Source organism: Heloderma suspectum, chromosome 5 (assembly GCF_057233095.1).
Source record: "Heloderma suspectum isolate Gila_16-S chromosome 5, 16-S_ref, whole genome shotgun sequence".
NCBI lineage: Eukaryota > Metazoa > Chordata > Lepidosauria > Squamata > Helodermatidae > Heloderma > Heloderma suspectum.
This window is the reverse complement of record NC_139462.1, coordinates 145,965,710-145,990,155: the sequence shown is the minus strand read 5'-3', so window position 1 is coordinate 145,990,155 and position 24,446 is coordinate 145,965,710. Positions and strand designations below refer to the sequence as shown.

At 41.7% G+C, this 24,446-nt stretch overlaps 1 protein-coding gene across 1 annotated transcript in view; it reads left to right on the top strand.

Moving 5' to 3' along the window:
• Window positions 1-24,446, top strand: part of CUL1 (cullin 1) — a 70,092-nt gene that overhangs the window by 5,752 nt on the left and 39,894 nt on the right. Inside the window, exons 2-4 of the mRNA XM_084857748.1 lie at window positions 12,824-13,117; window positions 19,946-20,120; window positions 22,693-22,860. Of these exons, the coding sequence (XP_084713874.1) occupies window positions 12,978-13,117; window positions 19,946-20,120; window positions 22,693-22,860 (483 nt within the window). The 5' untranslated portion in view covers window positions 12,824-12,977. The remainder of the gene's footprint in view (window positions 1-12,823; window positions 13,118-19,945; window positions 20,121-22,692; window positions 22,861-24,446) is intronic.

The following is a 24,446-nucleotide window of genomic DNA, read 5'->3' as shown; positions in this document are numbered from 1 at the left end:
GCATCAAACAAGGCTTAAGCTGAATGTTGGGGGTTTTGAAGGGGACATTTTGGGAGTCTCTAAAACTCCACTTTTTGCTGAAATGTTCACTTCGTGAACTTTTTAGTGCAGCTCTAGAATACATTTTAGAATAGAATACATAGATGAGGTTTCTAAAAGCACCTTGTACCTCAAAGTTGGAAAGTGTCAGATTATAATAAGTGTGGTGTTTATTATTATACGCTGCCTTTCAACTAAAAAATGACAGTCAAGACGGCTTACAAATCAATTTAAAATAGGTTAAAATAATAAAACACTTTAAAATACCATAGAACCTAACAATTACAGAATAAAAACAGCACCCAACCCACAGACCCACTTTTTGTATAAAGTGGTCTTTGCCTGCCTTTGGAAGGATAGCAGAGAGGGAAAGAACTTAGCCTCATTTGGGAGGGGGTTCCACAGCCTGAGAGTGGCCGCTGAAAAGGCCCTCTCTTGCATCGCCACCAAGCACCCCTTTGATGGTGGGGGTCTCGAAAGAAGGGCCTCTCCAGTTTACATCACTTGCCTCATGCGTTTCCTTAAAAAAAAAAAACACCACTATGCTTGTACTACCCTCAAGTCCCTTGAAATTGATCCTCAGGAGGTTGTGACTCCTGCTGAATGGTGTAGGCTGTAATGTTGGGGGTACTGATGGGAAATGGAGATTGGACAGAGTCCAATTTTCAATCAAAGTTAATAACTCCGATAGGTGTGTGTACTATAAAAACAAATTTTAACAATTAAATAATAACACTGCTGGTAACTGATCAGTCGTGAACTCTCCCAAGAACAACAATACAAAAGAAGGAGCCTTAATATTTAAAAAAGAGGGAAGAAAGGATTTTGGATTACCATTTTATCGTATCAGTCAGAACAGACAATGTCAAGTTGGGGATGAGGTAAGCGAAAATGGCAGTAATCTTGTGAATGGTATTTTGTGGAGAAATTGTTTTGCCACTGATTTCCTCTCTGGTGTCTGAATATTTATAAACCTGTACTTTCTTTTGGATCCCATTCACATTCTTTAAAATATCAACTGGTTTGTGAGAATGTATAAAACTGCTCACTTTTTGCTTACCTCTACAAACCTACCTGCCTGGTTCCAAGGATTTTTACTATCAAAATATTGTTAGAGGCATTCTTTAATGTTTTTCTCAAAGTCAGAATCATATTCATAGAATCATAGAATAGTAGGGTTGGAAGGGGCCTACAAGGCCATCGAGTCCAACCCCCTGCTCAATGCAGGAATCCAAGTCAGAGCATCCCTGACAGATGGCTGTCCAGCCTCGTCTTGAATGCCTCCAGTGCGGGAGAGCCCACCACCTCCCTAGGTAATTGGTTCCCTTGTCGTATTGCTCTAACAGTCACAAAGTTTTTCCTGATGTTCAGCTGCAATCTGGCTTCCTGTAATTTGAGCCCATTATTCCATGTCCTGCACTCTGGGATGATTGAGAAGAGATCCTGGCCTTCCTCTCTGTGACAACCTTTCAAGTACTTGAAGAGCGCTATCCTATCTCCCCTCAGTCTTCTCTTTTCAAGGCTAAACATGACCAGTTCTTTCAGTCTCTCTTCACAGGGCTTTGTTTCCAGTCCCCTGATCATTTTAAGTGTTACAAGTAGGGATGTATGAAAGTCACTTACCGTTTTGCGGATCTGCTTCGTGGTGGTGGGGGAGGCGCTCCATCCCTCCCCCCGGAATCCTCGACAGGGGGGAGGCGCTCCGTCCCTCCCCCCGGAGTCCTGCCTGGCCGGCTCCACTCTGCGGGCATTCCGCAGAGCCGCCAGCCGATTCTGCCCGCAGCCGGACATTGGGCCGCTGGGCAGCAGGGACGCAAATGGCGGTTGCTGTAGCCGCCGCCGTTTGCGTCCCTGTATTTAACCGTGATAGGCTACATAAATATTTATGGCAAAGTAAAAAAAAAAAAAAGTGTACGTAAATGGTGGCGGCTATTTGCGTTCCCACTTTTTTTTGCCGTAATACTCTACGTAAATATTTACGTAGACTAAAACTGCGAAAAATAAGGAAATATTTATAGTATTTTTTAATACTAAAAACAAGTCTTTATGTAGCCTATCACGTCTGGGTAAAAGAAAAAAGACCAGACTGTAAATGGCGGCTGTGGCAGCCAGTCGAAAGACCAGCCGCCGCCGCTTCTGCAGCCGCCGCCGTCCGGAACATCCGCCCCAGGTAAGTCTTGTCCCGGGAGGGATCCGTGGGGGGGGGCGGGGGGGGCCGTTCTGCCACAGATTTCGGGGGGAATGCCAGTGCATTCGGCCTCACTGAAATCCGTAGCGGAATTCTCCGCCATCCCTAGTCACAAGTACATAATAAGTATATATCATGTGGCTTCTTGGCCATACAGGTTAATTTGTAGGTCATTCTTCTGCAGTTATAATGTACTAAACAGCTTGTTAAAAATTTAGCAGTTTTTTGATGTTTTTGGTAAGAATTTTTCACTGTAACTGACTCTTCTCAGTTGGTAGTTCTTCCTTTTTTATTTTTATTTTTTATTATTAAATGTATTAATCACCCATCTGGCTGGTCACCCAGCCACTCTGGGCGATGTACAACACACAATAAAAACAGTTTAAAACAATAAAATTCTACAATAATAACATTTTCTAAAATACCCTAACCCACCCCAAACGCCTGCCTGAACAACGGCGTTTTTAATGCACGACGGAAGTTCATTAAAGAGGGGGCATGACGGAGTTTCCTAGGGAGGGAGTTCCACAGAGTGGGGGCCACCACAGAAAAGGCCCTCTCCCTTGTCCCCACCAGTCTAGCTGTCCTGGCTGATGGGACAGAGAGAAGGCCAACCGAGGCTGATCTTGTTAAGCGGCCTGTCTGGTGCTGCTGGAGGCGCTCCTTAAGATAGGCTGGGCCGGAACCATATAGGGTTTTAAAGGTCAAAACCAACACCTTGAATTTGGCCCGGAAAACAACTGGTAACCAGTGCAACTCCTTCAGCACTGGAGTGGTGTGATCTCGCCGGCGGCTGCCTTTAATCAGGTGAGCCGCCGCTTGCGGGGTTGGTTGCTGAAATGAACATTTTATTTCTGAAGAGCTGGGGTTGGGAGTCTATGACTTTATCCAGGGCTACTCAGTAAATTCATGCACAAGCAAGGATTTATTAAACCCTCTTCTCTCGAGTCTTAACTAAGCTTTGTGTTTACCACACTATGTTGGGGCATAGTACTACATTTGTGTCTACATTACTTTCTGAAATGGTTGTTGACAACCTAAGCTTTATTTAAATAACATCTGAGTACAAACTAAGCATTCCATGTTTCATCATGTTATTTATACAAGGGATATTGTTAACAATAGTATGCTGCAGAAGGCATTTGATATTTGGATGTTGAGGTGTGTGGCTTGTTTTGGATGTCTTAGGGCTACTTTGGTGCAGTGGCTAGAATATTAACCTTGGGCACAGGAAACGATACTCAAATCCACACATAGCTATAAGGCTCATTTGATGGCCTTGTACAAGTTATTGTCTCTCAGGCTAGCCAATCTGATGGGTTTGCTGTGAAGGTAAAATGCTGCTCTTGGCTTCTTGAAGGAAGGATACAGTTGGAATACAGAAGCCCTTCTCTGTAGTGGCCCCACACCTTTAGAACAAGTTGCCATTGGAAGGCTGCCATGCTCCGTCATTCCAGGCTTTTAAGAAGGCCTTGAAAACATATTATTTTACCATGGCCTTCTCTTGATATGACTGCTGTTGTTGTTATTGCTGTTGTTGTTCCTGGTTTTATTGTCGTTTTTCTTACCATTTTATTGTGTTTATGTTTTTATTGCTTTTAATATTTTAACTTCTGCTTTGAAAGGCAGCCAAGAAATTTTTAAAATAGTAAATAAACAACTTCTAAATTATGCTGTCTGTAATACAGATTGCTCATCAGGTTGCAGTTTGTATCCTGCAAAAAGGGTTATGTCTAAGGCTATTTACGGAAGCAATTTAGCATTTAAATCCTTTCCCACTTGAGCATCTCAGGCCTTCAGATTGCAATTTGTTGACAATTTGGAAGCCTCGGTTTACATAGTAATGTAGTAGGAGCTGCGGGCTTGATCAACTGACTTTGGAGGGAGAACAGCAGGATTTGGTCTCATAAATATGATATTTTTATGCTTTAACTGTGCAGTCCTACACATGTCTACTCAGAAGTAAGCTCCACTGAGTTCAGCAGGACTTTCTCCCAGGTAAGTATGTATAGGATTGTAGCCTAAGGGACTCTAAACAGTGGTATTAAGTTTTATCATGTTGAGATGGTTGTACAGACACTGGCCCTAGTCCAGACAGTGTTTGTTGTGCTTGTTCTATAGATAACTCATGTTTTCTGGATGGGGCCACTGCTTACAATTTGGTCCTGTGAGTCATTGCATTGGAACCATGACATTGTCGCATCTGGCTTCAGAATTCTAATACTGATGTAAAGGAAGAGATAAGTCTGCATTCACTCCTAGTTTCATTTGCACTTTTCTGTCAACATGTTACTTCAGTTAGTTAAATGTGTGTTTGAAATCAAAACAGCATAATCTCTAAGACAACTACTACTTATAGAAATGGTAGGCAATCATGTTTTAGAGATTATAGGCACAATCCTATGCATGTTTAGACTGAAAAATGTCCTAAAACTCCCAGCAGTCCCCAGCCAGCATGCAGAGGATTGCACCTGAAGATATAGAAGTGCAGCTGATGTGCTTCCTAAATGCTAATCCTCAGAGTTAACTATATTTGTCTTAAACATGTCCGCCTTGACCTCCTGCATTTCCATGCTCTGTTCTTCAAGTCTTGACCCAAGATGATCTCCTCAGCTTTGCATTAGTATTCTTGTTCAGATCAAGACCCTGCTACTGTTCATTCACATGCCATGGATTTGTAATACCTACTGATGTTTCTGATTATCATCGCTTAACCTTCACATCTTTTCCCTCTTTTTTTGCTGTTTGGTATTTAATACAGACATGCTGACTTAGTACTCAGCAGATTATTTAGAAAGTACCTAAAGTTTTGTAGGGATTGTATAGACACCTGCCTGCAAGTATACAGTCTGTTAGACACAATATAAAAGGAATGGTGAGGAGACATGAAAACTCAGCAGTTTCAGGCATTAATTTTTCATAATGTCACAGAAATGTTGAATAGCCACTGAGGGTGACATTTCTGGGAGAGGAGGAGCCTTTTCCTATTTAGCCTTTCCTTAGTAGCCAGCCACCATCTGCAGCTACCACAAACTCCTCCCCTCCCCCAAGATCTGTGGTATGCCCAAAAGACATGGAGAAGGGGAGATTCCAGCATCTAACTTTGTAGTCAGTGACTCACTGTTTCAGAGTGTCTGCAAAGCCCAGTGCAGAGTGAGAGGCTGACCCCCGTCCCCAAGACCTTGGTATATGCCAAAGGATTTAGGGGAATAATCCTTTTCTTCTGTCTGGCACTGACACCTCCCCACATGTTTTCTGTAATGTATGAAGGACGTGGGAGGGGACTTTCCCATTGTGCTGGGATTGGGCAGATTGTTGCCAGGATGAAATTGCCAGTCACTGCTGGTAATCTGGCCATTTAATCTGTGGAACCCTGCCTTTTTAACACTTTAAAAATTGCCGAATGGCTTACTACCTGTTGTTGTTGTTGTTGTTCAGTCGTGTCCGACTCTTCGTGACCCCATGGACCATAGCACGCCAGGCCTTCCTGTCCTGCGCTCTCTCCCGGAGCGTGCTCAAGTTCATATTCATTGCATCCGTGATGCTATCTAGCCATCTCATCCTCTGCCATCCCCTTCTCCTTTTGCCTTCAGTCTTTCCCAGCATCAGGGTCTTTTCCAGGGAGTTTTCTCTTCGCATTAGGTGGCCAAAATATTGGAGCTTCAGCTTCATTATCTGTCCTTCCAATGAGCACTCAGGGTTGATTTCCTTTAGGATGGACTGATTTGACCTCCTTGCAGTCCAGGGGACTTGTAAGAGTCTTCTCTAGCACCACAGTTCGAAAGCATCAATTCTTCGGCGCTCAGCCTTCCTTATAGTCCAGCTCTCACAGCCATACATTACTACTGGGAAAACCATAGCTTTGATTATAGGGACCTTTGTCGGCAAGGTGATGTCTCTGCTTCTTACTATGCTGTCTAGGTTGGCCATAGCTTTCCTCCCAAGGAGCAAGCGTCTTTTAATTTCAGGGCTACAGTCACCGTCTGCGGTGATCTTGGAGCCCAAGAAAGTAAAATCTGTCACTGCTTCCATTTCTTCCCCTTCTATATGCCAGGAAGTGATGGGGCCAGATGCCATGATCTTCGTTTTTTTAATGTTGAGTTTCAAACCAGCTTTTGCACTCTCCTCTTTCACCGTCAACAAGAGGCTTTTTAGATCCTCTTCGCTTTCTGCCATTAGGGTGGTATCGTCTGCATATCGGAGGTTGTTGATAATTCTCCCAGCAATCTTAATTCCGACCTCTGACTCATCCAACCCGGCATTTCTCATGATGTACTCTGCATATAAGTTAAATAAGCAGGTGACAATATGCAGCCTTGTCATACTCCTTTCCCAATTTTGAACCAATCGGTTGTTCCATGTCTGGTTCTGACTGTTGCTTCTTGACCCTCGTACAGGTTTCTCAGGAGACAGGTAAGGTGGTCTGGTACTCCCATCACTTTAAGAATTTGCCACAGTTTGTTGTGATCCACAATCAAAGGCTTTAGCGTAGTCAATGAAGCAGAAATAGACGTTTTTCTGTAGGATTCTGTAAATACCTACAAGAGACTTTGCTTTAGAATTGAGTGACTGTACTCTTTCACATGGGTAGGAATGTAAAATATAGCCCCATCAGTTTCAAATACCATTTGTCTTCAGCTGTTTAAAAGGTAGGGAATAGCTGAATTAGTACTGTAATGCCAAACTGCATATTTTTCAATTGCATTATTTCACTAGAAATTATAAGGGAAATATAATTAAAAGATCTATCTGTACTCCCATACTCAAGCAAAGTATCTAAAATAATATAAAATTTATTTATTTTTATTAAATGTGTATATCACACATTCAGCCATTAGGGTTTCCAGGTCTAATCTACATGATTAAACCTACATTACACAAAATATTTTTGGATTGTCTGTAAACTTTACAGTAACTCTTTATATGTAGTGAAGAAATCATAATTACACTGACAGGCTTAATTTTAGAGTACAATCCACAGAAACTGTTCACACCATGGAACAGTGCATAGAAGACGAGAGGGGGCCATAGAAACTTGTACTTATTTTCCACAGAAACAGTGGTGTTCCTAGGTGTTTTTTTTAAAAGATAGCCACTTCCCTGCCAATCCACTTTTGCAATATTTTCCAAACGCTTGATGCTTTGTTATTTTCTGAATTAAAATTGGAAGCATTTCACTTTTTAGCTTCCCTTTTGTATCTCAAGATGTTTAGTGTTAGTGTATACGAGTAAAAATTATCTGCCCCTAGAGGAGCTCACCACTCCGTTTCTGGGCTAATTACTGTTTTGGATCTTCAGATGAGAAGAAGCATATTTGATACTGGTACTGACTATTAAGACTACTGGCAGCTTTGTAATTCAGTTTATTGATTCAGAAAGTCACACGTGTACTCATCCACTCCATTGTTTAATAAACCGGTTAGTGTCTCTCCTGTTATGTCAAATAATTTGAACAGTAAAGCTGTGTATACTACTCCTTTTATACAAACGAAAGTCCCAAAGGTTAGTTTGGTTTAAGTATTAACAGTGCAGTCCTATACATGTTTACTCAGAAGTCAACCCCATTGTATTCAGTGCAGCTTACTCTCTTATCAAGTGTTGCTACGATTACAGCCTAGGAGTTTGTAGGAATATAATGGAAGAATATTGACATTTTATATTTACAGTGGGCAAACTATAGAAGGATTTACAGCTCCAAATTGCTGGTTCGCATATTATGAAATACACATTTCTTAATACAATGTCTTCAATTACTGATTCTTTCTATACTAGGTATGGGTTTAAAGTCTACTGTAGACTTTAAAGGTCTTTTCTTCTGTTGTGAATACTACACTTCATGATATATTTTGGGCAGGTCTTATACTCATGTCGAAATGTGGAAAAAGGTGTGAAGGGTTCTGTGTTTGGACCCAGTCTACTCTGTAAACAAATTGAGGCGTTTTGATGGGTGTCGGCTCCCCCACCCCCCACCCCAAGTAATGTAACTCAGTAGAGAATAGTATTTTGTAGAAAATAGCAAACAATATAGAGGTGACCAGTTCTTTACTTGGTATAACCCCTTTGTGTAAGAGGGGTTAGATTGCATGTACACTGCAATATATGTAGCCTTGATATTTATCCTTTTTTACATGGTATCATGTAAATTGGAGAGACATTTCTCTGTAGAGCTACTTCTCTCTCTTTCCCCCTCCCCCATGAGGTGTTCACATGCCTTAAGTGGTGAATCTGTAACTGAGACTCTTATACAATAGGTGCCAAAATAATTAATGTTCCATGAAGTGACTGTAACATGCCATTCAAATCTAGAAAAGCATGCCCTAAAACTGAATTCTGATTGACATTTGTATATTAAGCTTGATTCTGGTTTGGTACATTGCAATCCAAACTGCAGTTGGATAGTGTCGTACATGAGCATTGGATGAGCAGGAAAGAAACAGATCTCAGAAGTGCCTATATTTATTAAATAAATTGTTTACTTAAACTCCTTCATTACAGAACCAATGTTTGATTCTGTAGTGAAAGAGCTAAAGAGTTTAGATTTCCAGGATGCTAAATGCCCCTTTGGAAGAAAACTTTGCTTTCTGAAACACATCGGGCCTTAACACATTTAGGCACTTTTGAGAAATTTCTCCCCTGGACATTTGCTGCATTTAGTGCCTTTCCCTTCTATTTTTTGTTCCATGAGCATCAGCCATATAGAATGTTTTCCATTAGAGCAGGGGTGCCAGTCTTTTTGGTCCTAAGGGCCATGTATGATGTTGTCGGGGGCTATACACACATACACATCCCAACAATCTGTATGGAGATCTCTGGGCGAGGAAGTAGAGAGCCTTCTCTCCACCCACTACCCCAGTGATTCTGATTAAGATGGCTCTTCCCCTGTTGCTAGCAGCTGTTGGAAAAGAGTCATCTATATGACGATCACTTGAGGAGAGAGTGGAGAGTACAGTTGATGGGGAGTTTTGGGGGGGGTCAGGGCATCCTTGCGGTTGGGTGCTAGTTGTGCAGCCCTGTTTCAGAGAAATGTGGTTTTGAAGTTTACGCGTGTTCATCTCAGCTAGTGTAATTCAGTTATTTACAAATATTGAACAATATTTCTGCTAGGGTTGATAAATATCACAAATATTCATTAGAAAAAAACTGAAGAAATTTTGCCACTTAGTGAAATGTTGGGTTAAGTTAGTGTTGTCCAACCTTGTGTCCTCCAGATGTTGGACTACAATTCTTATCATCCCCATCCAGCATGGACAAGGCAGTGCTGGCTGGGATGAGGGGAGTTGTAATCCAGCACATTTGAAGGGCACCAGGTTGGGGAAGGCTGGGTTAATTCATTATGGATGTCTAAGAAGCCACAGGTCCATGTAGAGAATGTGTACTGTAAAGGCCCTTTAGCTCAGAATGGTTCATCCTACTACAATGTAGGTGGTGATGCATCACTTTGTGGTGAACAATGTAGTTCACCACACAGCTTTGTTTTACATTTGTCTTTGAACAACAGGGTGGAATTCTTGCTGGTATTCTAGGAGTCATCTGGTGAAGCCATTTGTAATGTAGCAACTTCATTGGATGCTGAGATGAGGCCTATGAAATACTGCTTTACAAGTATATGTTTTGTTGTACTGCAAAATCTGTGTTCATTGTTATGTGCTGGTATACCATATCTGTACCTAGAATGTGTAGATTAGGTTTGCAACACTGTTTAATATCTCAATTCAAATAGCCCTTTGTTATCTTCTACTGATGTTGACCTCAAACATCCTGGGCAAACACTCTGTTGGTATAGTAAGAAACTTAGTGGGTGTAATTTCTGTGTAACTTAAATTTAAAAATAAAGGAACCCTGTGTAGGTATAACTTGGTTATGAAATGCCTATATAAATAATACACTGTTTTGAATTATGAAAGTAGATGCAGTAGCTACGTAGGCTTAATATTTCATGTTTATAGTCTTTGCACAGTGATACTGTGCTTACTACTAGTCACTTATCTGTGTGAGAGAGAGAGAGACTGACTATATATTAAAAATGATAACTTTGCTTAAAAAGTAAGCTGGCTTTGGTGTAAGTAGGCTTTCCTCATACACTTATCTGTTACCTTGTTCATGATGTCACTTTTTGCTTTATCAGCCATATCCTTTTCCAGGATAACCCATTCCATTATCCCTCTCCCCCTCAGCCATCTTCCCTTCTTCCCCAGTGCCAAGTCAACATTCCATGGCCACTTAGTATGCTGGGCTGTTTTTGCCTCCTTGGGATTTTTTAAACCTAAAGCTTTTGTGCATGGGTGATGCTATTTTGGCTATATAAGTATGGCATTCAGAGAATGGATTTGCTATTAGTGTAATGGTGATACTGCTTACCTCCAGTTACATTAGCAAGGAGTGGTTTGCCGGGTGGGTGGGAATGGTAGCTTTGTGTTGCTGAGTTAGTGTCTGAATTTACAGAATGGGTTGAATCCAGAGTTCCCCGAGTGGACTTCTGCTCATAGAATGGGGGAGTGTTGCATCTCAATTCTCTTTCCCATGCAGTCCCGTGAGAATCTGCTCTGGAGGGTTGGGGGACCTTCCAGAATACTGTGGAGATAGTGCAGGGGGAATTGGCAAAAATGGCCTTTTCCTTGTCCCTTTCCCTCCCACTTCTGTTCATGGAAGCTCCATTGGATCCAGGCTTATGCAGACATATTAGATCCTTCCTAAATGATTAAGAGAGCAATCCTGTGGCCATTAGACACTGTAAGATTTTTCGGTTTACTTGTAGATAGCACTCTGAGCCAGGAAACGGTGCTCTCCTCCCCCTCATAGCCTGCGTGGAAAGAACCATGGCAGCTACCTCTCTGTGCTTGTAAAACGGAGTGTGGAGAGGGCAAAAAGGGGGTGTTCCCAGGGGCGGGGAGGGGGGGAGACTGCAGAAGCCCCTTTCTGCTTCTTCCTATGGGGTCTCCAAGCCCAAAATTGCATATCTAGCCAAGAATGCAGGGCGGGCAGAGTGCAGAGGAGAGGATCCCCTCCGTGCTCTACGCTACCTGCATAGGATAGTCAGCAGCCTGTGACCACAGAGGCCAGCGACTATCTCAGTAGGATTGGACACTAAGTGATAAAAAGTACCTAAATACTATCTTGATTGAGTTTTAATGAAGTAATAGAGCCCTCCACCAAATGACTGTATAGTTCTCATTCAGGCAATGTTTCCAGAATGAGAAAAAGAGTAAATTAAATTGGACTAGACTTGTAAATGGCCACTTACCTCGTTGGCTGCAACAAATATAAACCAGTCCCAGATGACCAAGCAAGGAAGTCTGGTAACTTCAAACAAAGTTGACTTGTTTCAGACTGCTTATAAACTGACATTTAGGGCACTCAATGTTGTGTGAATTTTGGGGGTGTATATAGTAACAACTTGAGGATCGTCTCTCTCCTTGTCTGGTACTGCCCCTTCTCTTTCATTGTTTTGCCTTTTCAACCAGCCATGAACTGACAGGCTATCGTGTAATTCTTCATATCCTTGCAATATTAGTCAAGACCATACTCTTGTCACATTTCTTTCAACTAAAATGCATGTTTGCTTTTCATCTAGAATAAGCTAGTGGTGTGGTTAATCTGAGTTGTATATAAAGTGCCATAACTTGTGTGTTGCTATAGAAAACATATAATCCACAAATTTTGAAGTCAGATGGACTACAATGGTTAAAATTCAGCTATGCCAGTTTCACTTGTTTGGGGATTTAGCTGATAATGCCACGATATTACTATCAGCACTGCTTTGTGAATGATTACTGTGTAATTATTTCATACAACTTGAGTGGGGAGAGCAATCCTATGGCCCCTAGACAGAGTCTGGGGGCCCATAGGTTATTTTGGTTTTCTGGATCCAAGGCCAGAGACAACACTCTGACCTCAGACCCAGGAATCCGAGCTCCCTGTCCCCTCACAGCTGGTGTGGAGAGAACTGCACCAGCTGCCTCTACAAGCTCACAAACATGAACTTAGAGAGGAGGGAAAGGGGGCGGTTCTGTAGGTGGGGAGGAGACTAGGGCAGCTGGCTTATGAAGAATCCTGCAGTTGCCCCAACCTCCTTTCCTTCCTCTCCGCAGAGCCCCAGCTAGACAGACGAAAACACCCATCTAGCTAAAATACAGAGCGGGGGGAGCGCGGAGGTGAAGATCGCCTCTGCTACTCCTCACACTCTGCATTGGATGGCTGTAAGCCTCCAAGTTCAGAGGCTTATGGCCATCCCCATAGGATTGTGCCCTTAATGTCATTACCACAGGCTGTAACTTCTGCATTTTATTTCCCTCAAACCTCACTGCTGATGAAGTGGACATCCGTCATAATAAGTTTGTTAGTCTTTAAGGTGCCACAAGATTTTTTGTTTTTGCTGCACTTTGGAAGCCGATAATGTAGTGATTAGTGCAGTGAGAAGACCTGACCATCACTGGGAAAACATGTTTCTAAAATTAGCAGGCATATTTGCAAAATGTTCCATGACATTTTTCATTTGATGTTAAGCAAATCTGTAACACTGCTTGATAGCAGTTTGGTTTAGTTACTTGTGAAATTAAGTGGGCAATTGAGTAATCCCTCCCCTCCCCTCTCCCACAGGGTTTCTTGTGAGACAATATCAGCCTTCATATGAAAAGAGCATCCCTTCTGCATGACTGCAACAGAATTTGGAATGTTGGTTTATGTCTGCCCCTGATGGAGGAGTAACCATATATCTCAAGGCTGCACTGGAAGACTTCACGGGAAATACAAAATGTCATCAAATAGGAGTCAGAACCCACATGGACTTAAACAAATTGGTCTTGACCAGATATGGGATGACCTCAGAGCTGGAATTCAACAAGTTTATACAAGGCAAAGTATGGCAAAGTCCAGATATATGGAACTCTACACGTATCCTAACACACATGGCTAAGCAATCAGCTATTAATGTTTATGTCACTGCAGAATTATTTTCTTTCACAGAGCAATGGGTACTTTAGGGTATTTAGTTATAATAAATTAAGTTATTCTCTTCAGTGAGACCTTGAATGTGTGGAGTGCAAGAGGGTAAGGAGCAGTGAATTCATTTGAACCTCCTGATTTGTTTACAGGCTCAGTGGTTTGAGGCAGAAGTTTAAATGAGAGCGTAAAATGCCTCTCAGGCAAAATCTGAGCCTCTAACTCACCTCTTTCATATTCTGGTATTAAGTGATAGAGTATCAAGATTATCCTCTCTAATATAAATCTCTTCCTGAACTAGTTAGATGTCTATTTTATATCACAAGTTGCATCCCACCCTGGAAATACAAGTAGATGTGGGTAGCGGGTGGTTATCACAAGTAATAATCCTCTGATGACAAGCCAAATGTTTTACATCATCCTCTGCATTTTTTTTTTGTAAGCAGGAGTAGTGCTTCACAATGAGAAGAGCATCTTCCTTGAGGTCTAGAAAGGGAGGATACTGGTTTTATCTGTTTTTCCCCTCTGATTGTCACTGTTCTGTCCTGTTTTCTGCTGTGCATAAAATGAACTTTCATCTTGTAAGAATGAGGTTCTCTGGCATTATCAATGTATCTGGGACTTTACAGAGTAACATAAGCAAAAAACACAAGATGTTTACTCTGTGGAGCTTTCAGTCTAAATACATTTAGAGAGCAATCCTGTGGGCTACAAGCCCAAAGGATGGAGCGCTCCAATGTTGGAGGTACCTGATCATCCTATGCACTGCCGAGCTGTTGCCAGCAGGGTGGGAGGAATAGCAGAGGGGGTTATTTTTGCCTCTTCATCCTTCTTAAAAGCATTTTTTGTTAAATGGGCTTCAGAGCCAATCTAACTTGCACTCTCTTTTGGGGGCAGGGAAGGGGGCTCAGTGGCATTAGATCCAGGGGATTCACAGCCTCCCACCCCCCCCCCCAATTTCTGGCACACCCCTAACATTCCCATTTTCTTCCTTCCCAGGGTCAGGAGAGGGAACTACTGCAGAGCTTTTTGCAGCAGTTGGGCAGGGCTTGTGGTGGGTGAGTTCTGCAGTTGGATTTCCTCTGAGATTGGAGCCCTGTATCCAGCCTCAGGTGATGAAATTTACTACATCCTATGGCATCTGAGACACTGTTTATGGTCTATAAGATTGTACTCTTAGTTTATATGAAATAGATATAGATAAGATATAGTTAATATCAAGTCTCTATTTTTATTATAAATTTCCTTTATAAATACGATGCAATATTGTTGGTAGGATCCTAAGATATAACTTCATAGATGCCTTAAAAATGATTAATGGTATAAAAAGAGAGGTGTTGTTGTTCAGTCGTTAAGTTGTGTCCGACTCTTCATGACCCCATGGACCATAGCACACCAGGCCTCCCTGTCCTCCGCTCTCTCCTGGAGCGTGCTCAAGTTCATATTCATTGCATCGGAGATGCTTTCTAGCCATCTCATCCTCTGCCGTCCCCTTCTCCTTTTGCCTTCAGTCTTTCCCAGTATCAGGATCTTTTCCAGTGAGTTTTCTCTTCGCATTAGGTGGCCAAAATATTTGAGCTTCAGCTTCAGTATCTGTCCTTCCAACGAGCACTCAGGGTTGATTTCCTTTAGGATGGACTGATTTGACCTCCTTGCAGTCCAGGGGACTCGTAAGAGTCTTCTCCAGCACCACAGTTTGAAGGCATCAGTACTTCGGCGCTCAGCCTTCCTTATAGTCCAGTTCTCACAGCCATACATTACTACTGGGAAAACCATAGCTTTGATTAGATCGACCTTTGTCGGCAAGGTGATGTCTCTGCTTCTTACTATGCTGCCTAGGTTTGCCATAGCTTTCCTCCCAAGGAGCGAGCATCTTTTAATTTCATGGCTACAGTCACCGTCTGCAGTGATCTCGGAGCCCAAGAAAATAAAATCTGTCACTGCTTCCATTTCTTTCCCTTCTATATGCCAGGAAGTGATGGGGCCAGATGCCATGATTTTAGTTTTTTTAATGTTGAGTTTCAAACCAGCTTTTGCACTCTCCTCTTTCACCCTCAGCAAGAGGCTCTTGAGATCCTCTTCGCTTTCTGCCATTAGGGTGGTATCGTCTGCGTATCTGAGGTTGTTGATAATTCTCCTGGCAATCTTAATTCCGACCTGTGATTCATCCAACCCAGCGTTTCTCATGATGTACTCTGCATATAAGTTAAATAAGCAGGGCGACAATATGCAGCCTTGTCGTACTCCTTTCCTAATTTTGAACCAGTCGGTTGTTCCATGTCTGGTTCTTACTGTTGCTTCTTGACCCTCATACAGGTTTCTCAGGAGACCGGTAAGGTGGTCTGATACTCCCATCTCTTTAAGAATTTGCCACAGTTTGTTGTGATCCCACAATCAAAGGCTTTAGCGTAGTCAATGAAGCAGAAATAGACATTTTTCTGGAATTCTCTTGCTTTCTCCATGATCCAGTGAATGTTGGCGATTTGATCTCTAGTTCCTCTGCCTCTTCGAAACCCAGCTTGTACTTCCGGTAGTTCAAAAGAGGGGTGTATAGTGTCACTTATTATTTTGTTGTCAAATACTTTAGGGATACTCATATTTGAAATCTGATTTTCTTTCTTCAGGTTTCAGTTTCTTAGAGGAGAAATTACCTGTATGTTTGTGGAGGGTTTTAATGTAAGTGCAAAATTTGTACAATCTAGACAGTATTTTATAGCCTGGTCCTATGCATTTTTACTCAAAAGTAAGTCCCACCGAGTTCAGTCGGGCTTACTCCAAGTTAGTGTGCTTAGGATTGCAGCCTTAGAGGCTTATCAGGTGTAGACGATTAATGTGTTGACAAGTTTGTATAATTGGACAGCGCTACATTTAGAATGATCAGCATATTGCATCATAAGTGGAGTTCAGCATGGGCTGCTTTTTTGGCATAAATGTTTGCTTACTGTAAAGTGGCAGCTTTTATAGAACTCTCCTTGTGATTTTTGGCTGAGCTGCAGTGTACTTGGTTGCAACACTACAGATCACATGCACTACAGTTGTATGTTGTTTTGAGTCCTTGGAACACTAGCTGCGGTGGAACAGATGGCAGAAGACTGTAAACATCAGTTGCACAAGTAGCATTGGTTTGGATGTTGTACATTAAACAATCATTTATAGGAACAATATTCTGATAGATCACGCTGAAGTAAATGGTATAATTCTGGACATGTATCTATTTACATTGTTACATTGCAAGATGGTCAGTTTTCTTCTATCACGTTTTGGGGCTGCTTCCCAGATTGCCTTTTCCAGTTCATATCTTAAGCATGTGAGCGTTTAGCCTGAAGATGCCTGAAGAGCTTATGTGTGAATTGGACATCATGTTCCTGGTTAAGATTTCATGTATGCCTTCACTAACTATGTATATGTAAAGTTAAAGTGAATTGGGTGATCAGCTATTTACTTTTTAATGCATCTTCAAGCTGATTCCCTAGCTGGGTAATCTTTTTATGTTTCCTGGGTGTCTCACTGATAAAATCGAAGAGTGAATATCAATCAGGTTGTTTGCATTTTAATCCTTCGTTTTAACCAAAAAGTGAGATTAAATGTGTGGTACAGTAAGTATGAGTGTTGAGTGAGATTCCTATAACTAACCACTCACCTGGCTAGCTGTGGCAAGTAAGAATTGCAGCCAGGTGAATCCCCAGTCCTTCTTTTATCCATAGAGTGCTACTAGCTCTTTAGGATTAAATGGAAACAAAGACCGCTCTTTATCAAGCAAGGCCACCTTCTGAGAGCTCTACATGAGGCAGTGAGCATCAGTGTGGCACTGTATGAAGATGGGCAAATTACCATTAGTGCTCTATTGTCAGCTCCCTTGGCATCTTCTGGGTGTGAAGGGTGGGGTTGGGGACCACAGTATGGGAAATGTGAAGAATTAGGGGTGATTGTTATATGGAGGGGGACTTAAGTAAACGTAGTGTTAGGGGATGTATGAACTTCTGTGAATTTTTGTTTGTTATGGTTTATGCTGCCTGCTTTTGCTCTGATGTTTCAGAGAAGTACTTTAGTAGGAAAAAATAGACAAATCTGTACTACTTCTGGAAAGTGACCTAGGATGCAATCCTGTTTACACTCTCAGTGCTCATAAGCTTCTGAACTCTGAGGCTTACAAGCATCCAGTGCAGAGTGGGAGGAGCAGCGGAGGTGATCCTCGCCTCCCTGCTCCTCCCGCTCTGCATTTTCACTAGACAGGCTTTTTTGCCCATCTAGCTGGCGTGTCTCAACTCGTATCCTGGCCTCTTCAGTTCCTTCCCCAACCACTGAAACACCCCCTTTACCCCCTTTCTGAGGTCAAGTTCTCAACCTTGGAGAGGCAGCTGGTGTGGTTCTTTCATGCCGGCTGCGGGGGGTGGGTGGGCACGGATTCCCTCCTCTGAGGTTGGAGTGCTGTCCCCGCCCTCGGATCTGGGCATCCAAACAGTCCTATGGCCCCGCAGTTGCTGCCTAGGGGCCATAGGATTCCTCTCTTAAAATCACTGATTTTCAGTCATAATTGGAATTAAAAATTAAAATGTTATTTTTCCCCTCTTGCACATATTTCATTTAGTTTCCTGATGGTAGAGTTGTTAGTTGATTAGCATGACAAATATATTGTTTAGTCACTTTTACATAGTTAAATCAGTAGTTTATGGAAAATTTAGTAGTGTACAATCATCAAATAATTATGCATTTTTAAAAGTTACGAGAAAATATGAGTGTTCTCTGTTAATTAGTACCACCTAAATTATTTTCAAATTTCTGTCAAGTTGCATTGGGATGGCATTTGAATTTCAGGGAAACTGCAAAACAACAATTTAAAAAGAAAAGAAAAAACTTCAGGTAAACAAAACTCTTAAGTCAGTGGCTATATTAAAGGCACATCATGGCCAGGATCCAAAGACTCATGGAACTAGTTCACTGAGCTCAAAGGGTGTTAGACTTATTTGTCATCATCGGCTGCCCTCCATACCACATGACAACAAGCCCATTAGCAGAAATACCTACTTTCTCTTTCCACAGGAAAAAATAAATATTTTTCTTAAAGTGTATTGGAAGGCTCTCTGACCTCCCGTTTCCCTTTTTATTTAAACCCTATGCTATGGTGATGTAGACAGGGTTTAGTAGATATAAGAAAGCATGTCTTGCATCCTAATGGTATCTCTGTGCCCTGGATTAGGTCAGACTTGTCAAGGATGCATTGGCTCCCATTGTCCTTTTTCTGCTCCTCTGATAGCACACAAAATGTTCAAGAAAGGGGTCCTCTAAACCAGAGCAATTTGTTTGAGGTCCTCTGGCTAGCAACTAAGTTCTGTTGAATTCAGGACACAGAGCCTGTTTGTCACAAAGTGCTAGGTGTACTAGATGAGAGAACTCTAGTGTACCTAGAACAATATTGTTTCTGAGAAATCCAGAAATCTCTGGTCATTAGAGCAATTGGTTGGTCTCCAGGACAACACAAGTTCATTGCAGCAAACTGCTGCAAGTTGCTAAAAGTCCTTTGCTGCTACAATGGAAATTTATTGATATGGAGGCTTTCTTACACTGTTTTTCCTAACAAATAAATTAGAAGAACAGAATGTTGGTTGACAGAGCTATCTCTTGCTCTTCCATTAGCTCAGGTGTTATTGTTCGTATCTATAATATGTAGAAAATCAGGACCATCACTGATGGTCCTCGTTACAACATTCTGTGAATCAGAGCTGGAAGGTACCTCATGAGCAATTGAGTTCTTCCTCTGCAGTTGCAAGACAAAATCGTCCTCACAGGTGTTTAATCTATCTCCTTCCCAGAAAAGATGTTTTTTCCCCTAGCATTGTTCTGTTCAACAATTCTTACTTTTAGGAAGCATCTTCTAAAGAACAAATCTAAATTTTAATGGGTTGTTCATGGCTAAACAACCCATAATTAACCTATAGTTCCAAGTTCGCACATAACGGCATCCCACGATTCAGCAGCCCACATAGTATGGGTTGTTGTAACTTTCGAACCAGATCATTGCCTTTATGGGTGCCTTTTGCATATTTCAGAGCTAATGTAGTGTAGTGGCTGAGCTGTCAATCAGGACTTCCAGGCTGAAATTTTGTCTCCACTATGAACCCACTTACTGGCCAGTGTTCTTCAGCTACTTCCTCTGCATTATAGGGATAATAATGCTGACTATTTATAGGGATATTGTAAGGATTACAAGATTGGGTTGGATCTAGACTTAGTCAGTGACTGGGTTCGCATGATCACGGGGGTAAATAAGTTATTGTGGCTTCTCCCTCTGCCCCTATCCATGCTGTGTGCACACCCTTTGCTTACATAATCACCCGCACTGCAGCTGGGTTGGTGTGTTGTTCAAACCCAGCACGTGTCATGGTTGCCTACGTACCCAACCCCTACTGCACATTCTGGGTTGTAGGCAAAGTATGAAGCCACCTCTGCTGTGCTGGGTTCGAATGACATGCCAGCCCAGCCAGCCCACACTGTAGTGCAGCAGGTAATTATGTAAACAAAGAGTGCACTTGCAGGGGCAAGTGTTAGTTAAAGCAGACACATTGGAATCAATGGGACTTATATTACTCACGGCTAACGTAAGTTGCGTTGATTTTGATGGGTCTACTCTAAGCATGACTAGGTCTGTATCCAACCCAATGTAATATGAAGCCCTTTAAGCATTTGAAAGTGCTTATATAAATACTAAGTATTGATTTCACACTTTTTTGTTACTTGATTATAACATCCTGTATACACTATATTCCTTAACTATTCTACCAGTCATGTTTATAACTACTGTACTAGTGTACATCAATCTAATCAAGCACGAGGAGCTGGTGTACCTACTTCTAAGTCTAAAAAAGGCCAAACACCTGGAGGAGCTCAGTTTGTTGGCTTGGAACTATACAAGCGGCTTAAAGAATTTCTGAAGAATTACTTGACAAATCTCCTTAAGGTAAGACAATAATTTTATCTGAAAAGCTAAGAATTTAGGCCTTACCGCATAACCTGCCTGTAAAATATGCATTTTCCCTGTCATATATATATTGTGTGTGTGTCTGTATGTAGATAAGGCAGAAATTACATTTTAAGGAGTTTTTAGGCTGCCTTACAGTAAAACTCTCAAGGCAGAATACAATAAAAAATAATAAAACCGCATCAGAAAGGCTGTTTAAACAGTTTTACAGATGAAATGCCTGAGCTTTTAAAACTGATAATTCATTGAAAAAACAAAAAACATAGTTTTGCATTAAACTCACTATTGTCATTAAAATGTCTGAGCTTGATGTTGGTTGTGAACAAATTACTTTGAAAGAATACTAAACCAGTCAAGTACTGAAGAACAGCAAATGACTGAAAACTGCTTGAGGTCAATGGAGAAGACATATGGAAATGAATGCTAGCACTGGGTAATAAGTCTGCAGTTATACTGACTTTTATGTCTTCACCTTTTGAACAAAGTATGTAGTTCCCAAACATTTTACAAGGAGCTTTGTCTAGACAAATTTTATACTCCCAATCTGTTTCAAGCACCTAAGGCTCTTTGGGTGTAGAACAAAATGTTACTGCAGCTTAGCTTCAAGTTGAGGAGTTTGTCTCAATAAGCCAAAATGAGTATTCAATATGAGTGATCCTAGAAGGCACTAATACTAGCTAAACCAGTGCAGATGTGTTTGGAGTACTTTATAAAGTGGCCAGTAATAGGACATTATATGGAGTGTTGATTTCATTTCAATCCCAGAGATTTAAAGTGCAGTGGTTCCTTTATATGGGACCAATTCCAGCTGACAGTGTAAGCAACTTTTTTCAAAGATACGTTTTTAATGGACTGCTGGAGGGGTAGGGTGGGAAAGCAGGTTTCTGAAAAAGATGGCCCTTTCTTACCTTCCCACAGAAGCGGAAACAATAAAAGGCATTGGGCTTGCTTGCTTTCACAAACATTCACTTGCCCTGGAGTGGCCAAAGAGACTGATTTAGGCATGAGTTTGTAGAGGATCTTCATCTGAAACCTAAATCTATATATAATCATTTTGTATATAACTGTAGAAGAATTGGCACAAAAAAAACCAAGACTAAGATCACTGGCAATATTTGGCTTATATCTTTGTATGTCTCTAGTGATTCAGGAAGATTGATGACTGTGAGTACATAAATAGCATTGGATTCTAAATTTAATTTGAAGAATGCCTTCTGGATAATATTTGGAATATTCATTTTTATGTTTGCTTTAGCGTTTTTAAAAGCCTTGGTATTACAACTTGACAACAGGTTTGTCATGATGTGTGTTGGGTAGCGGGAAGCAACAACCCAGACTTGTAACCCATGGTTTGTTCTTGAGTTACAAGTCTGGGTTGTTCCTCCCCTAACAACCTCCAATTCCAGGTTCAGAGATCACGGTAAACAACCCAGGAACAGAGCATCCCTGGTTGTTTAACTCAGCAGGTCAGTCAGGAGCCAGCTTGCTTCCACTTGTTCACAACAACATTTCCAACGTGCAAACTTGTCAATGAGAAACTCTGGTTAGTTTAAATTAGAAGCATCCTCATGTCTGTGCCTGTAGAAGGGAGGTAGTAGGGGAATGTGTGAACCAGAGGATCGCTACTGCTTGTGCACATAACACAATGTGGTATAGCATTATGTCTGAACCAGGCCTGTGTCTTTGTAATTGGTTTAGATACTGGTCTCTGAAATCTCAACTCTTGACTTGCAGGGCTTGGCATCTCTAATTCAATCCAGAGACTGCTCCAAACACAGTATCCAGCAATAGCTGGACCTCCACACCAAATATTTTCTCAAATCCTGATCTGTTCCTTCCAGACCAGCAAACTATATTGCTACCCGTTTGAACAGAACAATAGCAGATAAATATCCAACAAACGTAACTCATCCAAAAAGAGGAAATTACATTCCCCTAAAATGCTTTGAATTGAACCTTTTAGCTATAACCCTCTGTACAATTACAGATTAAAAAATCTGCTGTCTCTCATAAGACTAGTGGTGCTACTTTTTTGCATTCCCAGTGTTAAGTTGGGGTAAGATAGCTGGTAAATTGTCATAAAACAGTGCCTGCTATATTTTCGATCAACCCATTGGGGTTAATGCTAGGAACAAGGAAATGTTTAATGGGAACACGGTTCACAGACACTTGAAATAAATGTTACAGTTGCACAAGTTGCATATTTGGCTGTCTGAGAAGATGTGGGAAGCAGAGCTCAATGCAGTGTTACAAAAAGAGGAGAAAGTTGAAGGAAGGAAGCCTGTGACTTTGAAGAAAGTAAATATGGGCATGTTCTCAGGCTATGGCAAGATGGAGTCCCTTAGGCTGCTCCCTTTGCGAGCATAAGAAATGACACTGAAGGGGTGGGGCTCCATTTAGCAAGCCAAATCACTGCAAGAGGCAGGCAATCCTAAGGGTTGCTTAGGATCCAGCTCTGCTCCTGACTCAGGAGGTATACAGAGGGAGGACAGCAAGTCCTAGTTATATCTGGCATTATGTCTCTTCTATATTGGTGAATTGTCTCTTTCAGGATGGTGAAGACTTGATGGATGAGAGTGTTTTGAAATTCTACACTCAACAGTGGGAAGATTATAGGTTTTCAAGCAAAGTGCTGAATGGGATTTGTGCCTACCTCAATCGACACTGGGTTCGACGTGAGTGTGATGAAGGCCGCAAAGGAATATATGAAATTTACTCAGTAAGTGTTCTTTCATTTTCAGTTGAAAGATCTGGTGGTTCTGTTCTTAAATGGAAGAGAGACAATATCTTGGTATTTATTTTGTTTCTGTTATTGTTTAAATCCCTTCTGGAAATCAGGCTTGGTTCAGAGGTTTTTATTGCTCGTGTGTTCTGTCACTATAAAATATAACATGTGCTATTAACTTGAGAGGAATACTGGTGTTCTTGTCTACTAGGCCCCTCAGTGTATTTCTACACTGCCAGAATTTATAATTTGTACGTCAGTGAATGTTGTGTTCTGTTGTGAAGCACATTGTGCATGTGTTTCATGTTATCATCAAGCCAAGGTTCATACAGTCAAGAGGACCTGGCCCTGAAATGGCATCATGGAATGCAAGCAACCCCCCCCCCCCAACCATACAGATAATGTGCCAGGCCCTACACATCAATGAACAACCAGATGGAGGGCTGTTCACACTGGATTATTTCTGTCGGTTGGTGTGGAGGTGCTGCCCTCTACCTTGCTCTTTCAGCTTGTGCTGCTCTCTACCTTGCTATTTCAGCATTGGCCTCTGGTAGATGTATAAACTGAGGCTGCTCTTGCTTTCTTAAACAAGTTTCATGACATAAATAACGTACATACCAGGTATTCTATTTTGTGGACACACCAACTTTCTACTGTTTCTGCCAAACTATGGGTGTCATTCCATTCTCTTTAGTCCTTCATTTCATGTAGTAGTGGGCATTTGACTGGTCAAATGGTATAGTATTTTTAAGACATTTAGTCTTATTAGAATAGTGAAAAAGACTTTAATTATCTTCAGATTTTATGCTTATGCTAATTCCAAAAATAAGAGAGCAATCCTATGTCCCCCAGACAACGTCAGGAGAGGGGTGGCTCAAGAACAGAGACAGGGCTCCAACCTGAGAGTCAGGAAAATGCACTCCCGTCTCCCTCCCCCTCATAGCTGATGCAGAGAGAACTGTGCCAGCTACCTCTCTGTGCTCAGAAAACAGAGTGCAGAGATGGCGATCTTCCCCTCTGAGGCTTCTAGCAGAAATGCAGTGTGATTGGAGTACGGAGGCGAAGATCGCCTCTGTTGTCCTCCCGCACTGCATTGGATACTCAGCAGCTTCCAAGTTCAGAGGCTGCTGGCAATCCACATAGGACTGAGCCCTAAATTAATTCTTATTGTCAGGGGTCCACATATTTTGGTGAGCCTGAAAGCCAGCCAAAAAACCGTGGTTGCCAGGCCTTGCCCCTCTCCAAGAGGTGGAGACTTGTTCCCCTGACCATAAGTTGCACCTCTAATGCTCAATCCCCCCTGCTCCCCTCTGTAATTGTAGCAGCAGACGTTTTTAAGCAGAGCAAAGCTATAAATTAAGATTTGGCTAATAAATGGCCACACACACAACACCTCACTGCTAACATTAAATAGGGTGGGAGGGGTGGAGGAACTAGAATTGTGCTGTGGAACTGAGAGCCTTACTTGTGTTTTCCCTTCAGTAACAAAATGACTCAGAGAACAGCCAGGAAAATGTTTTATGTGTAGTTAGTGGGCTGAGGGAATATTAGTCTCTTAAAAGTGCAGCTTTGTTGCTTCT